Source organism: Triturus cristatus, chromosome 5_2 (genome assembly GCF_964204655.1).
Source record: "Triturus cristatus chromosome 5_2, aTriCri1.1, whole genome shotgun sequence".
In the NCBI taxonomy this organism is placed as follows: Eukaryota; Metazoa; Chordata; class Amphibia; order Caudata; family Salamandridae; genus Triturus; species Triturus cristatus.
In genome coordinates, this window is record NC_140588.1 from 271,592,968 (window position 1) to 271,609,398 (window position 16,431).

At 42.2% G+C, this 16,431-nt stretch overlaps 1 protein-coding gene across 1 annotated transcript in view; it reads left to right on the forward strand.

Moving 5' to 3' along the window:
• Window positions 1-15,380, forward strand: part of LOC146822866 (uncharacterized) — a 159,184-nt gene extending 143,804 nt beyond the window's left edge. The window contains exons 7-9 of the mRNA XM_085606320.1: window positions 10,184-10,306; window positions 15,027-15,176; window positions 15,261-15,380. Of these exons, the coding sequence (XP_085462446.1) occupies window positions 10,184-10,306; window positions 15,027-15,176; window positions 15,261-15,380 (393 nt within the window). The remainder of the gene's footprint in view (window positions 1-10,183; window positions 10,307-15,026; window positions 15,177-15,260) is intronic.
• The last annotated feature ends 1,051 nt before the right edge of the window (window positions 15,381-16,431 follow it).

Here is a 16,431-nt window from a genome sequence, read left to right on the forward strand (position 1 = left end):
CTGCTTGCGGGCGCGGCCATCTTGTTTTGAGTTGTTCTCGCGGTGCATGATCGCGAGAAGAAAGACGTGATCGCGCGACGCATGACGTCACTGCGGGCGCGAACTGTCGCGAGACAGCGCAAATGGCTAAAAACAATACAACATCTCATGGAGAACGCGACCGGATCAAGAAAACTTGTCGGCGAACGCAGGGATTCAGGTAAGGCGATCGCGCGCGCGCGAGAATGTATCATTTTACAGCGCGAGCAAGAAACAAATTATCGCCAAGCTGCGGAAACCGGAATTTTTGACATTTTCGCGCTCTCCGCGGAACGCAAAAATGTCAAAATATCGCAATTTCCGCGAACGGAACGAAATTTTTGCCCAGGCCTACTCCTTGGGCCTTCAAATGTATTCACTTTTTGCCCAACAAATGCTTTTATCCCAGCACAAAGTGCATCAGCTAAATGCAATTTAAGTACCCTGGGCCCGATTCACGGTGGTAACTTACACTTCTGAGTAATTTACACTTTTCATTAAGGTTACTATGCCTTGATTATTCACAAAATCGGAGTGTAAGTTAATACTGAAAAAATAAGCATTTGCAATGCAATCAGTCTCGCCTTTGGCACCTTATATGTATTTAGCTATGTAGCACATTAGCCGGGGTGCTGAACCATCTACTGTTCATTAACATGGAGGGAAAGTAACCACCAAACTGTGTGACACATCATGTATGGGAACACATGGAGGGAAATATTGCCTTTCAGCAGGAAATAGTATAGTCCAAAGCTGTTTTTAATACAAAATCAGGGCCTTCAGTGGTCATATCACTGAAAATACAAGATTTGAAAAAAATATTATTGTCTATGGGAGCTCGTGTAAGACAATTTATATGGACTGTAATCAAGAGAATGCTAAAGTGATTCTGGTATTTTACTGACCTCTGCTGGTCGTTTTCTATAAAGAAAGTTAAATAGAGGCAGTTGCCAGAAAAATTAAAAAAAGAAAGTCCCTCAGCAGAAAGCAATTCTGGTATTTTACTGACCTCTACTGGTTATTTTCTATCAAGACAGTTAAATAGAGGCAGTTGAACAGAAAAAAGTCCCAAAGCGGAAGCAGACAAGTCCTAGGGCTGATCTTCAGAACCCACAAAGTACATACACTATAAGTATATACTAAAATATATACAAGAGGTCTCGAGTGCTTGACTTAAAAATCAAGTCCAGGTTAACTCGGGGACACAAGGTCTCCACTCTGTGCCACGTGCCTAGTCACACTTGTGGAAGCATAGCACAGTAGGTAGATCTCAAAGGCCAGCAGTGTTCATTCATAGCAACAATTAACAGCCAGTTACCCCGGGTGACATGACCCAACTCCCGCCCGTACATTAAAACCACTCAGTGCGGCCCGATCTCAAAAGTATACACATGAACACAGTAAATCACTTCAGTATATGCACTTTGTGTCGCTCACATCGGCTACTGGGAGGAGGGACTCTTTTAAAGACATGCAGCTGAAGAATGTTGTGATGGGAGTTGGGGCCGGCAGCGCGCGCGAGCACCAGGCAATGCTTGGGAACATGTACTGGAAACTTCTCAGAACGATCACCAGTCCTGAAGAGGCCACAGGCACAGAACAAAAAAAATGATGAATGTTGGACAGGCTTCGTCTGGTAGCAACATGCCATGCACCTTTAATGTTAAAGGTTCTCCACTCTGGCAATGCCTATTCTTTTTTTTATTTATTTATTTTTATTATTATTGTTAAAAAAACATTGTCACAGACTTACAGTAGTTCAAGTCAAAGAGCATGAAAATCGATAATACTTTCCATACAGCGTTATACTCTCATTTACAGTTTTACAGCAAACACTGAAATATTAGGGTTTTAACTCTTCTAGGGATGGTTGTGTCGGCAGAGCTGGTGGTTCACAGATATTACCCCTGTAGTCATTCCACTTTCCCCCAATTTGCATCCACTTCTTAGGGCAGCCTTGCGCTACATACACTGTTTTTTCACAAAACATGCACCAATCCATGTCGCCCTCCCATTCTCTAAGATTCGGGTTTGTACATAGCCCCCATTTTCTTGCTACATTTCTCTTGGCTATCATCAATCCCAGAGTCACCCAGATTTGTTCTTTCCTACCCAAGTCCGTTGGCTCCCATATATTTAGAAGACAGCGTTTAGCCTCAATAGTGATTGCCTGCCCCATGACCTCCCTAATGTGTAAGTGGACCTCTCTTCAATATCGAGCTTTTTTGTGGGCATTCCCATAGTATGTAGAAAAATGTGCCTTCTTGGCCACAACGCCTTCTGCAACTAGAGTCAGTGCCAAATCCCATCTTGACTAGTATAGGCCCAGTTACATAGATCCTGTGAAGTATTTTCAGTTGCACCAACTTCAACTTAGAGGATATTGCCCCCTCCTGTGGGGACGCCAGCGCATCCAACCACTCGTCTTCATTTAGCTCCTGTAAGTCATTTTCCTACTTTATCCGAAGCTGCGGGAGGGGATCAGGGGAGTGACGTATTAATTTCAAATACGTCAGGGAAATTGCCTTCTTGGGCATGTATCCATCGAAAAGCCTATCTTCAAGCGGAGAGACCTCCGGAGGGGTCTCCCGCCTGGGGATAACTGCTTGTAGGGCGTGCCGCATCTGAAGATATCTGAATCTTTCCGATTCTGCAAGTTCATATTTTTGTTGAAGGGTTGTGAAGGGTAGAACATCCCCCTTTTTCCAAAGGTCAGCCACCCGCGAAATCTCTATCAACTCCCACTTATCAAACCCCTTAGTCTTCCAGAGCTCCCCTAGTTGTTCTGAGTCCCACAGTGGGGTGCTTCGAGTTATGGTCTTTGCCCATCCCATATTTTTCTGGACCAAGTGCCACACTACTGAGTGTTTCATGGGGCCCGTCAGAGGGAATTTTCCAGGTTTTGAGATGCCTATTCTTCTTAATGTCCTTAAAAATTGGGGGCCCAACCATACCTTGCAACGTATTCAACAATGTCGATCTATTGTGGGGGCTGAAGATGGACTGGGAGCAAAGGAATTGGTCGAAAAACGACCAGTCAACCTGTAATAATACTCTTCAGGCCAAGCGAAGGTAGAAGAGAAGTGTATTATCCAACTTACAACCCCAAGTCACCTCAGAGCAACTGAATCTCTATCACCAACATACTAAGGTGCGCGCCTGGATATTTCAAGAACAATGGAATGCAGGGGGGGGGAGCAGTGAACCAAGGTTAAGGGGAAAAGGGAAATTCCAACAGAAGGTAAAAGGAAGAAAGAAATACAAGGGATAATTATGTCCTAATAAGGCAGGAATAAAAGAAGTTACATTAAAACACAACCTCAGCGGAGAGGCCAAGGAATGGAGGGGGCAGCACTGAGTATGAGCTCTCATCTCATTTTCTGCATTGATGGTTTGTGGGAGAAAGACAGTAGTGATCAGGAGGAGAGATTGGCATTGATGTGCCATGCATGGGTGGTACATGAGGCCCGCAACAGGGACAAATGCTGGAAGGCCGAGAGAGAGTCTGGCATCAGAGGTCATAGTTAGCTGTCACTACGGCGAAGGACTTCAGATACCACCGCTCTCAATGCAGTACCACTAACTAACCAGCTCCAGAAGCCTCCTGTAAATTCTCTCAACTGCCTAGAGGTCAATCAGCTACAGGCATGCGCTATACATACAAACTCATGCCAAAAACCCAATATGTTTCTGAATGAATATATGGAATAATATAAAACGCCATGTTTAGTACAACAAAAATGCAGTCATTTAAAAGTAGTGAAGATAGTAGGGCTGGTGCGAAAAACGTTTTTTTCTCCATTAGGACTAATTTATCAGTGCATATATTTTTTCAGCCAAGCTACTTCCATGCGTTTGAGTCCTTGAGGTGTTATAAATATTAACTTTGTTTCTATAACTAATCTGCACTAACAATGTCAACCTCGAAAGGAAGGGAGGCAGATCTTAGTGCCTCAAGGATTCACGAAAGTGCTTAGACACCTGCATCATGGTACGAAGCACTATACAGAAAAAGCTGATAAAGCGATACATAGCGGAATCCTTTTGATGGCATGGTATACAAAGACACGCGTAGTGACTTTAACTTTTCAGACACTCACCATCGCGCTGACCCTAAAGTGCCTTAATGCACACCCCGCCATGTTCCCCGCTGTCGCTTTCCAACCCCTGTGAATGGCAGTGGCCTCAGCGGCCAGGCTAGGCCCTCCTCGCTGTGGTGGCCCCACCCACGCGCCTCCCTTGAGGGAAAAAACGCGGGGAGGGGAAGAGTCTGTAAGAGAGACACGTATACAGCACACCAGCTGCATTCATGTAACTGTTCCAGACGCGAGGTCTGGCAGCGTGTCCGGCATAAACTCTCCTCGGACTCAGTGTTTCCTCTTGCAGTGGAACCCCAGCCTCAGAGTTGCTGGGGTAGGGAGGGTGGAGTGAGGTACTGAAATGTATGCTCAGTGTAAAAATCAACATCTGTTTTTTAAAGCAAAAGCGGTTTTCAGAGTCACCTGGATCTCTTTCGACAGCACGTCTTTAATAAACATTTGCAATGCAATAGGACTCACATTTATGCAAAACCTATAGCAATGCATCAAGGACAACAGGAGGGGGGATGCACGGACAACGGGAGTGCGGGTGGGGGGAGGGGGAGAAGGGAGCGAGAAGGCACGAACAAAGTAGTGCTCACAGTCTAAATAACACGTACCTTACCGTGTAACACTCGAAGTAAAGGGGCCAGTAACCATGGGAGGATACAAACGATGACATGGCCATAATAAGGAGGAACTAACAAGCCTCAAAATCAATCAGAAGGCAGCATTTAAGAAAGACAATGACACAAGCCAATGCAAAACATGGGCGGAGAGTAGCTTCCACTGCATACTCCATTATTGCATGCCTCGCAGAGCGAGCAGCGCATGTGCGCTGCCGCTATAGGCGCGACCTAAAAACAGTAGTACATCCAGCACCATACATGGCCAACCACTGTTACTGCTACACCCTTCCAAAGAAAATAATAGAGGCAGGGAATTCATTTAAACCTCCAGAGCAAATAATATTAAACTAAATGAAATTATTTAAAAGAGTTAGAATATAAATAAATATAATTTAATTTTAAAAATAAATATAAAAAGTACAAATATATTATTTAAAGATAAATTATTTTATTACCATGTTTTAAACATAAAACTTAATGTGACACTATTTTTATTAAAATGTAACTAAATTAATTCTAGTTAATTGTATACAACACTTTTAATAATTGTTAATGCATAAAAAAATATTTCTTTCTTTAAGTGGGAATATGTTTTTACTTTAAACTTCAGAAAAATAATTTGAATTTTATCTTATATATTTCCCTCATTTAGAAATATATTTAAAAATTAAGCTAATGGTGCTGTAGCATTTCTTTTATATTTTGCTCTACATATAAAATAAATATTTAAATGAATTTACATTCATTTTACATGAAAAATATTTTTAATATACATTTTTGAGTTAAATACTTTTTTGAAATGTTTCACACCCTTAACCATGTGAGGAGATTTTGCAGTTGAGTCGGAGAGCTCCACATGATTTATGATTTTGATTTGTGTGAAGGCATTTCAATATTTATCTTGCTTAACCAGCTTGTAATTTGGAGATCCACCCTTTTGCCATCATTCTTTCAAATTAATGTTGGGGGGATGGTGACCTTCATCAGTAGGGCCTGAATACGATGTCGCTCGGAAGGCCTCCGAATCGGATTTGGCTTTCCCGGATCCGATTCATAGCCCTTGTTTCTGACCGAATCATACACTGGTCCGAACGACCAAGTACGATGCAAAGATCGCTTACGTATCGACCGAATCGTTTCCGGAACCCGATCCTGTCCGTATGACTCGTTTGTAGCCAAATCAAGCCCCGCAATGGAGCCGGATTCTGACTGAGTGAGTACGATGCACGATTTGGACAGCCGCATCGACTTGGTCTCAGCAAGACGAAACAGATGTCGGAATCGTACTTCATGGGGGTGTAACAGGCCCCCTTGTCCTGGGGCCCTCCGAATCTGTTACGGGGTGCCCAGGGGTCCCCCCGATCCAAGAATGCACAGTGTGGCGGGCGGGTGTATGCTTTTCCCCACCCACCCATTTTTGCTATGGGAGTCTGTGTACGTGTCGGTACACAGGCTCCCATAGAGTTCAATGGGAGTCCGAACGAACTGAGTCCGTAAGTATACAGATGCATCATACTCACTCGTTCGGACTACCGGAGCATGATTCGCTCGGAAAGCCCTCCGGATCTGAGCCATATGGAGGGCTTTCCTAGCAAGATCATAATCGGCCCCTTAGTGGGGAGTTTAGGACTTGCCTGTAACACCACAGTCATAGGTGTGCATGCTTTCGCTACATGTTTCTACAATGGTTGTAATTTGCGTAATGAATGCATTGGAGTGTATGACACAAGTGTTAGTGCCTAAGATTTAGGTTTCTATTAATGCGGTGTTTTTAGATTTCTTTCTGTCTTTCTACATATTGTATATTCTCAGTTGCACATATTTCAGCTGCTTATGCTAGAAAGCAAGAGATAAATGTTCTCAATTCTCTCAACAGGGGCTAAAAGATCTGTCAGAATGTTGACCTTGTGCACATTCTGTTCCGAGGGAACTGAAAGATGCAGTGCAACAGTTTTGCAAGCATTGTTTTTGTCTTGTAGAAAAAATGGGTTTGCCGAGTGCAAGGAAACCTGCCTTACTCCAATGCATTAATGCATTGGAAAGGTATGAAAGGCCATAGTTACTAGAAAAGGACAATCAATCTCACCGGTTACAGGGGCGAGATGCTGACAATTACTATTCTGTTTTGAGGCTCCCAAGCATACAGGTGTGAGGGGGACAGTGCATATTATGTTTAGCTGTGAACCAGCTTCAATGCTATGTGTACATTTAGGGATACATTTAGCTTTCACCCTTATTTTTATTTGTAATGGTTTAGATGGCTATAACTATGATAATCCTTGTTTACATGCATGATATATACATCAATAGCATCTAAATAATTCTAATATATTGCAAAATACCATTATTTGTGCGTGCACCACTTTAGTGGTTCTGCAATATCCTGCCAATCAGGGGTTCTCTTACAGATTTTATTTTACTCTTACACCCTATGCCATGTGTGCACATAGCATTGGAAGGTGTAAGAGACGCCTGACAGTTTTCCTCGCTTTTGAAAAGGCCATATTATAATTAGGGGCTAATGCAATTTACAGGGCGTATCTCCAAAAGTGTGGGGGTTCATAAGTCCACCAAAGTATTGAAAACAGTTGATTCAGAACTTCTAGATTTTTATGTAAAATTTGTGATACAGTTTGCATTGTTTATCCTCAAGCCAACTACAAGGAGTCAGTATCTCTCTCTTCTATTATTTGTTTGATCCTAATTGAGGTAGGCATTTACACCCCATCACTTTCAAAGTTCATTAGCTGCCATTGCAGTTGTTTTGAGATTTTTTCAATGAAATTAATTTCAAGCCAGACTGCACGCCTGCGCATCCTATTTGGGACGGGTTGGGTATAGTGTGAAAGCAAACAATTGTGTTGTAAGCAACTGGAAGCTAAGGCTAGTGCAGAAAAGTACACAAAATATACATAACCCTCTGTTCATATATTCTCTTTTGGAAAAAATATTTATTATGTTTTTCTTTATGAACAACAGTTACAAGTGGCAAAGTCTATCAGAATAACAAAAAGGGTTCGCCCCTGCTTCCATCCAATTATAGACCTATCAGTCTTATCGACGTTCCGCAAAAGCTCTTCGGAAGACTGATACTAAACCGTCTTCAAAATTGGATTGAGGAACGGGACATAATGAGCCCTTATCAAGCTGGGTTCAGAGAGGGTGTCTCAACCATAGATCAGATCTTTCGCCTCAATCTTTTATATTGGAAGACCGTGGTAATTGAGGGTGGCACCCTATACACGGTCTTTGTTGATTTACGTGCAGCGTTTGACCTGGTATGCAGAGATAAACTATGGGCTGTTTTAAATGACTTAGGACTTCCGGATGACATCTTATTAATGCTGATTAGACTACATCACGGCAACTTTGCTAGGGTGAGGTGTGGTAGAGGGGGAGCTTTATCGGAGGGCTTCCCGGTACACACGGGGGTTAGACAGGGTTGCGTGCTTGCACCGACCCTGTTCTGCCTCTTTGTGGACGGGATTATTAAACATCTATCTGGGATAAAAAACATCGATGCCCCCAAGCTCAATGGCAGCAGGGTGCCTGCAATTATGTTTGCAGACGACACCCTGCTGCTTTCTAAATCACCCATGGGCCTACAAAGGGTGTTGGACAGGTTTTCGAATTTCTGTAGTGAGCGCGGTTTGGAAATCAATGCGTCCAAAACAAAGTACATGATTTTCAACCCGCACCCACTTACACGTCCAAACCCCATGATAGGGTCTGTCAGACTAGAGCGGGTCTTTACGTTTGACTATTTGGGGATAACGCTCAATCAAACCATGACCTGGGATTCGCACAGAACTAAGGCTCAGTTAAAACTGGTACAGTCAACGGGTGGTAGATCTAGGACACTAGCCAGGTCAACTTATAAACCATTAGGCCCACCCCTCCAAATTTATAAAACACAGGCTAGAGGGGCAGTTTTATATGGGGGCGAGATATGGGGGCACACAGCTGACCAGAAATTACTGATAGTTGAGAACAACTTCATAAGACAACTGGTAGCACTACCACCCAGCACCCCACTTATCCCGTTAAGACTCGACTTGGGCCTAAGACCAATCACGGAGGAGCTGGGTCTTAAACCCTTGACTTTTTGGCGTAGGCTATGGAGCTCGCCGGAACTATCAGCATACAGGGCCGAACTTACCGAGGTTCTGCACCTTCCAAAAGCGACAGAAATACCGTGGTTAAAATATGTCAAGAATACTTTTGAAATCCTGGGAAGATCGGAGCTGTGGCTTAATCCGGAGAATGCTTGTTGCAGGACTCCACGTAAACTCTTAGTAAACGCCTATTTTGAGTATAAGCTACGTGCTCTAGTGAAGACTACACGCGAGGGATCCCTATCTAACCACTTTTTTGCCATAAAAGACCTGTATAGTCTAGAGCCCGTTTTAGATGATGTTGGCCCCCCTTTAACAAGGAAACTATACATGCAGTGGCGATATGGTACCCTTCCTCTGAGGGCACATACCGAACACTGGGCTAAAACTAACACCATGGCTCACTGCCCAGCATGTGCAAATTTGCGGGAGAATGACCTGCACATTATATTCTTCTGCCCAGCATATAATAGATCTCGGAAGCACTGGCTTATCCCACTCCTGAGAAATCTAGGCATCAGGAGTTATCTTCCTGCATACAGAATTTTAAAGACAGACCTATCGGCTCCCACCGTATTTGCAGTCGCCAAATTTTTAACAGCAATGTGGTTTGTCAGAAATTATTAAGTCCAACATGAGCACGTGAGCAACTGAAAGATTTTTAATTCATGATCGCTCTTATGTATTTTATTTCTTACAATGTTCTTAATGTGTAAAAATGTTTTTATGCAATTTTCTTGTATTCTTTTATGGTCCATTGAGCCATGAATAAGTTGGAATACTCCTGACTAGTGGGTTTAATAATGCTCATGACTGAAAGGCGTGATGCTGAGGAAGGGGTGGCCCAGGTTTTACAAATTCTCTTAGAAATCAGGGGGTGAGCTACAACACATTCCTTTTTATAGCTCTACAGAAGGAGAGAGGTCCAACATTTTCTAGATGCAATTGTTGCGGGAAATTTGTAGTTTTGGTGCCTGGGCCGACAGTGACGTAGCCAGACCTTTGGCCGCCCGTGGCGGTCCCTTTGTTTGACGACCCGCTGCGGCCGCATTAAAGAGCTGGGGGTGTGCTGGCGATTCATGCAATTGCTGCCCAGTGACAGCTGCAGGTTAGAGCGGGGGGCCACCACCCCCAAAACTCATGCTGCCCGGGTGGACTGCTCCCTCTTGCTACGTCACTGTGGGCCAAGAAGGAATTAGCATCAAGGGACATTCTGTAGTAAGAAGGTATCTCGATCGGGTGTTGGATCTCATGAAAATGTGGCCTCTGAATACATATAGGAAATATTTTTTTATAGAAAGTGTTTTGTAAAAGTACTTAAACTGTGCTTCCTCTGTGACAGGAACAGGTCCATAATCAAGCGGCTCAGTCACTCAGGGCTGAAATTGTTTCACTGAAGGAAGCTTTGAAGAAAAAGGAGGAGGAAATGGAATGGAAAATGCACATGTTGGGAAGGTTTCTTCTGGTCTGTTTCATTTTATACAATATTTCTATACTTACATTTTATGGAACATAAAAATGCATTATATAAATCTGGACCTTATTTTAGCATTAACATTGATATTAAGTTACATGCATGTTTGTGTAAAGCCAATGTTCACTACCTAGTGGATTGCAGTGAAGATCAAAGCTGCTTCAGACATGTAATCTGCCTGGAGCATTCAATCCAGCTATTTACACTCAATTTAAGAATGGGGCCCTAAAGCTAGGAGCCTTATTCAGGATAGTGGAGCTTAGTTAAGAAGAGCATTTGAACTAAGACATCCTTACATCATTTGAAAGTGGAGCATGATGAGTTGCTTGATGGATGGAGAAAGGTAAGAAGGAAAGGTTTTTGTATAACAAAGATTCACAAAGCCAATAGTTGCATACACTTGTAGCATTCTTTTCTTCATTCCGGAGGTTGAAACAGGACCTTCCTGGGTTATGAAGGTGGGCACCAGATCTCAGCCCTGGCAGTTCAGAGCTGGCAGGACAGTACCATGTGCATAATGGCATCAGTTTTCGAATTAGGTCAGAAAATGTAGGCCACAGAAATGTTCTTCAGCATTGCAGAACCATTCATGCACATAGGCAGTCCCCCAGTGAGGTTCAGTTTAAGGCAAACACAGTACATTTCTGAAGATATTGAAGACAATTTTAACCTTCTTTCCACTAAACATAATTGTGAGGTTAATTATTTTAAAATAACAGCCTCATGCCACCTCCATGCCACATATTCCTGACCTATTTTCTAATTTAGGCTACTGATTGGTCATAATAAAAGGGGGTGATCAGTGGTGACTGGTGACCTTTACAAGTGGTGGACATAATCTTTGGTTCTAATTCAATGAGCTTCTTCTTGAAGGGTTCTCTCACAGTTTCTTGTGCTAAGGGCGTCATTTACAAATATTTGATGTAGGGCTGTGCCTCATGCCTTTTTGCTGCACTGCACAGGCAAGATCAAAAAGGAAGGAATGCACCTTATCTATGAGATATGGTGCATTCCTTTCAGTCAGCGTTGACACAAAATTGGTGCCTAGCGCCAACACAGGCACCCTTGTTTAGTGTTGGCAGGATTGTTGTTGTGTAGGAAGGACACCTTCCTGCACAAAAACAATTCATGGAGGTGTTGTCCATGTTCTATTTGTGCTGTAGAATGCAGCAGAGAAGGAAAGAGGAAAAAACTAGGAGAAATTAAAACATTTCTCCTTGTTAAGCCTTCACTGGGAAGGTGTAAGGTTTTATCACTGCCCCAGGTTTACGTGACATTGTAAATCTGGGCAGTGTCATATTCTCTGGGTGTTGCACGGGAATACCAACCGCAATGCCTATGGAACACCTCCTTAACACAGAGTAAGGCATGCAGAGCTTTGAGCTGCCTTATTTATCTCCATATCTATGAGGCTATGCAAAGCCACGCAGGGTGGCTTTGCGTCGCCTCATAGATATGATTCAGAAGCCTGTGCCACCTGAGCATCTTAATAAATTACACTCCGGCAGCCAAAGCTTCTTGTAAATAACCCCCTAAGTTTACTGTCTCTCATTGACTTACTCAGTTCACGCTGTCTTACTCATGCTATTCTGACCCACTCTGTGTCACTCAGTCCCAATCATTCTCACGTATTCTGAATTACTGACTTACTGTGCCTGACACACAGTAGCACTCAGTTACACTCACTGTCATTCTCCCTCACTCAAATTCATTCTCACATATACTCGTCCTTACTGTCACTTATTCGCACTCATTCTGACTTACTCCACTGACTCGCTCTCACTTTAACTCACACAAATAGTTACACAGACATGCTCACAGTGCTGGAATGGCACAGGCGCCTTCATGCACCAGTGTCAGCAATCAAACAATGTCACTAGCTGCCTCAGTTTCTAATTGGACCCAATGCGGGTCTGCATTTTATTTTTATTGTACCAAGAGATACAATAAAAATGGATCACAATTCAAGGGGGGTGTAGTGTAGCTGTGGAGCCCATGAAGGAGAGCCGCCACTGGTCCTTGGACACCAATCCATCCAACAATCCATCCACTCAATCATCCATCCCTTCACTTATCAATCCCTTTCATTCATCCATTCATCCATCCTTTCAATCATCCATTCATCCTTTTGCTTATCCATTCACCCTTTCATTCCATCTATCCATCATCTTCCCTTTGGCTCATCCATCTATGCACCCTTTCTCTCAGCCGTCCATCCTTACACCCATCCATCCGCCCTTTATTTCATCAATCCATCCATCACACCATTCATCCAGCCATCCTCTCACAAATCCCTACATTTACTCGTTCACACAGCCATCTATCCTTTCACTCACTCATCCATCCATCCATCCATCCATCCATCCATCTATTCATCCATCCATGAATTCACCCTTTAACTCATCTATCCTTTCATCCAGACATCCATCAACCCTGCCTTTCACTCCTCCATTAATTTTTGTACTCATCCTTCTTTACATAATCCTTTCACTTTTCCACCTTGTGCTCATCCATCCATTTTTTTACTCCATCCATTCATCCATTCATCCTTCCTTTTGCACTTCCACTCATCCATCCATCCTTTCTCTCATCATTCATCAATCCATCCTTTCACTCATCCATCCATTCATCCTTTCACCTATCCATTCATCCATCTATCCATCCATCCACCCTCCCTTTCACTCAAACACCCTCTCTCCCTTTCACTCTTCCACGGTTATATCCATCCTTTCACTCATTCCTCCATGCATCTATCCATCCACCATTCCATCCATCTACTCACAATTCATTTAATCAGTCCATCCACCCATCCATCATCTATCCTTCCGTCCATCTACCCCATCCTTCCTTTCACTCACTTACCCGCCCAAGTTTATTATGAGTCTTTGTCTGCCATGCTGCAGACAGAAGAGGCCCATCAAGAACCCCACTCCCTCTATAGCTGCTACAGCAGAGAGGGGGTGGGGGGACATTTAACTGCACACTTACCTCTTAGTCCTCTAATGCAATTGTTGTCCACAGATTCCTTCCTTCTCTTGGGCATCTATGGTCGAAATAAAGAGCGCTCTGTGTGTTCAGCTTCATAATTGTTTTTCAAAGTGAAACCAAATGCCGTTCCAAACACATGTTACTGCCAGGAGAGGAGCCACCTGCACCCCTCCCACAGTTCGCCTCTCTATGATAATCAACAAATTGTTGGCACCCACTCCCTCCTTGTTCTCATTGGCCTGCCCCACCCCCAGCCATTGAAGTGCATGGCGTTTTGTAACTCCTCCCACAGCCACTGTTCATGCACCTCAAAAGCAACCAGATCCATTCTATTCTAATTCAGCGCTCCCTCTCCTGTAGCTTCTGCCTGCAGGATGAAGAAAACCTCGCTTGCGAAGTAGGACATCTGCAAAGTTCACTAGAGTTCACCCAAGAGATTCAGTACACTGCCTCAGCAGTAATTTAATTTAAGCTGCTATGTATTTATTTTCCCTGTTCTTACCTCTTCCCCGAGGGTGGCAGGGCAACGCCCCTTTTGCCCATGAACACCAGTCACCCCTGGGGACGATTAGTGTGGTGATGTAAAATCTCATTACACAAATTCGCCCCAAGCATTTACAATAGAACCTGTTCCATCCCTTGAAATGTACAATCAAAGACTCCCTCAAGAACTATATTTCTTTCATCAAAATAGAACTGAATTCAGCATGGGCTCAACAACAATGTAATCATCTCAACAAGACTAACAAAATAAATGTTATCATAGTTGTTTATTGAAGCTCTTTTTGGCATTGAAGATATATGTATTAAAGGTTTCCATTGTTTTTTTCTTATTTTCCATAAAACCGTTTTTTATATATATATGTACATAAAAGTCAACAGTATTCCTACATGGAACTCAAAAACAAATACAGCATACTGTTGAGCAAATAGCCCCCGGATAAGAACAATTACACATACAGAAAAAAACAAAAACAATCCAGACTCATACGGACTCATACAACATTCACAAGCAAACACATGTGGATAAAGGGGAGGCCGTAGGTTGCAAAATCTCCACGACCAAGTATGATGAATATGTTCAACAGGATCTGAACAATCTAGGTTGACGAGCGAAGATGCAATTTCTCAGTTTTCCCTCTTAAGCTTTCCCACATTATTCGACCAATCAGTCATAGTAGTAATAATAATAAGAACATAGGAAACAGTGACAGTAATATTAATAACAATTACAATTTAACAAAACAATTACAACAACATCAATAATAATATTAATAATCATATTTAAAAAAGTGTAAGATTCAGCTTGTCCAACATGAAAAAGCAAGCCTAAGCAGGCAATGCAGATATGTGGCTATTCATCACAAATAGTGGCCCATTTATTATTGATTTATAATGCTCTTTAAACTGAAAGAGTAGCTTAAGTTGAACCAAAAATTGCACCTTTAGTTTTATTAGAACCAAAAAAGAATTCTTAAGTATTTGTGGGCTACAAAAAATAGAAGTGAATGTCTTCAAAATTAATGTATTTTCTAAAATTGTCCATGTTTTCACTTATATTTACTGTATCTTCATATCAATATATATTTATATAAATTTATTCATCAAGATGATGTGAGATTTTTTATAGAACCCAAATGAACCATTTTCAAAATTAAAAAAAGGTAAATAGATTAATGTTTGCTGCACAACAGTCTCATACATCTTAATGTTTAACCTGCAGGATATGAGATCAGTGCATTCTGACTTAGCTATGAGAGGTCCTCCAAATGAAGCTGACTGTTTCAATTCCACCTGTACGCGAAGAGCAAAACAGCTTCTATCAAAAATAAGCAGTCTTCTCACTCTCACAGAGGGCATACTCATCTGCCAGGTAAGGCAATTCCTTTATTATATGTTAACAAATGCCTATCTGTTTTGGTCTACATAACTTTTGTTAGAAATTTATTTTTTGTAGAAAGTCACTTGTTTTGAAGGAGGAACATCAGAATACTTTTGCCATTGGGTTAAGCCCTTGTTCTTCTTGGGTTACACTAGTAAAAGGTCATTCACAGGGAGGGGTTGGGACCCCATGTGAAAGACCATGCACAGTGGAGGTTGGGGTCCTCTCTGGCCATTCCCTGCTGATGATATCTCAAATGATATCATGCTTGATTCTGCTGTTCCTATTATCCATAATCCATAAGCCCTTACACTATTTAAAAAAAAAAAGTTATTTTTAAAAGGTCATTCACAGCATAGAGATACAGTGTGTACATGTGTGGTTACACAGAATTGCAACAGTATAAGCCCTGGAGGCAAGTGTGTTTGCTCATATTGAAAGTTATATGGTGCCCCATTCACAAACCAGTAAAGTTTGGGGGGCAAGTAGTACTACACGTTAAACAAGGTGAAGGCTGTGCACACCTGATGTGGGTTGCAGATGCATCTTTCAAAGTAGATTGTGGCTTAAAAGCCAAAGCCCGTTGCAAAACGTCTGTGAGAAAAGCCAAAGCTTTTGTTGATAATATGTTATCCATCAGTGGATGTTTGGGCACGTGACCACGTTAAATATTTGTAAAACAGTATCACAGACAAATTCTATACATTGAGGACATTTACAAAATGTGGATATTTATTTCCAGATCTTCGCTGAATGTTTTGAGCCATTGCAGATTGTTGTCTAATGTAGAATATAGGGGTGACCCACTTAGAAGGCTCTGAGGTTGAATGCCATTGTGCTCATATCAAGAATGTGTATTATGTATTTTACCAACTACAGAGGTTACTAATTGGCCTGACAGAAGGTCTCTCATCATTGGCAAAAGTATACCTGTCAAACCACTTGACCTAAAATTGCTAGTCATGTGAGGTCTTCAAAAGGGTGATCATGTTAAAGTGATTAGAGCACAAACTCTTTTCGGAGGGTGTTCAAAGATTAAAAAGGGGGTAGTGTCATTAAAGTGTAGAGGAATTTTTGTTAGGTGGGTGAATACAAGTATTTAAATATATGACAGATAGGCTGTGCCAGCATGTGGTCAAAGGTTATGTCCATCACATGGTTGGTGATAGAAAAATGGGCACTAGTGTAGCTTGTTGAATTACTTCAAGTCCACAAACCCTAACAGAAGCTGTCACAATGACTGGAT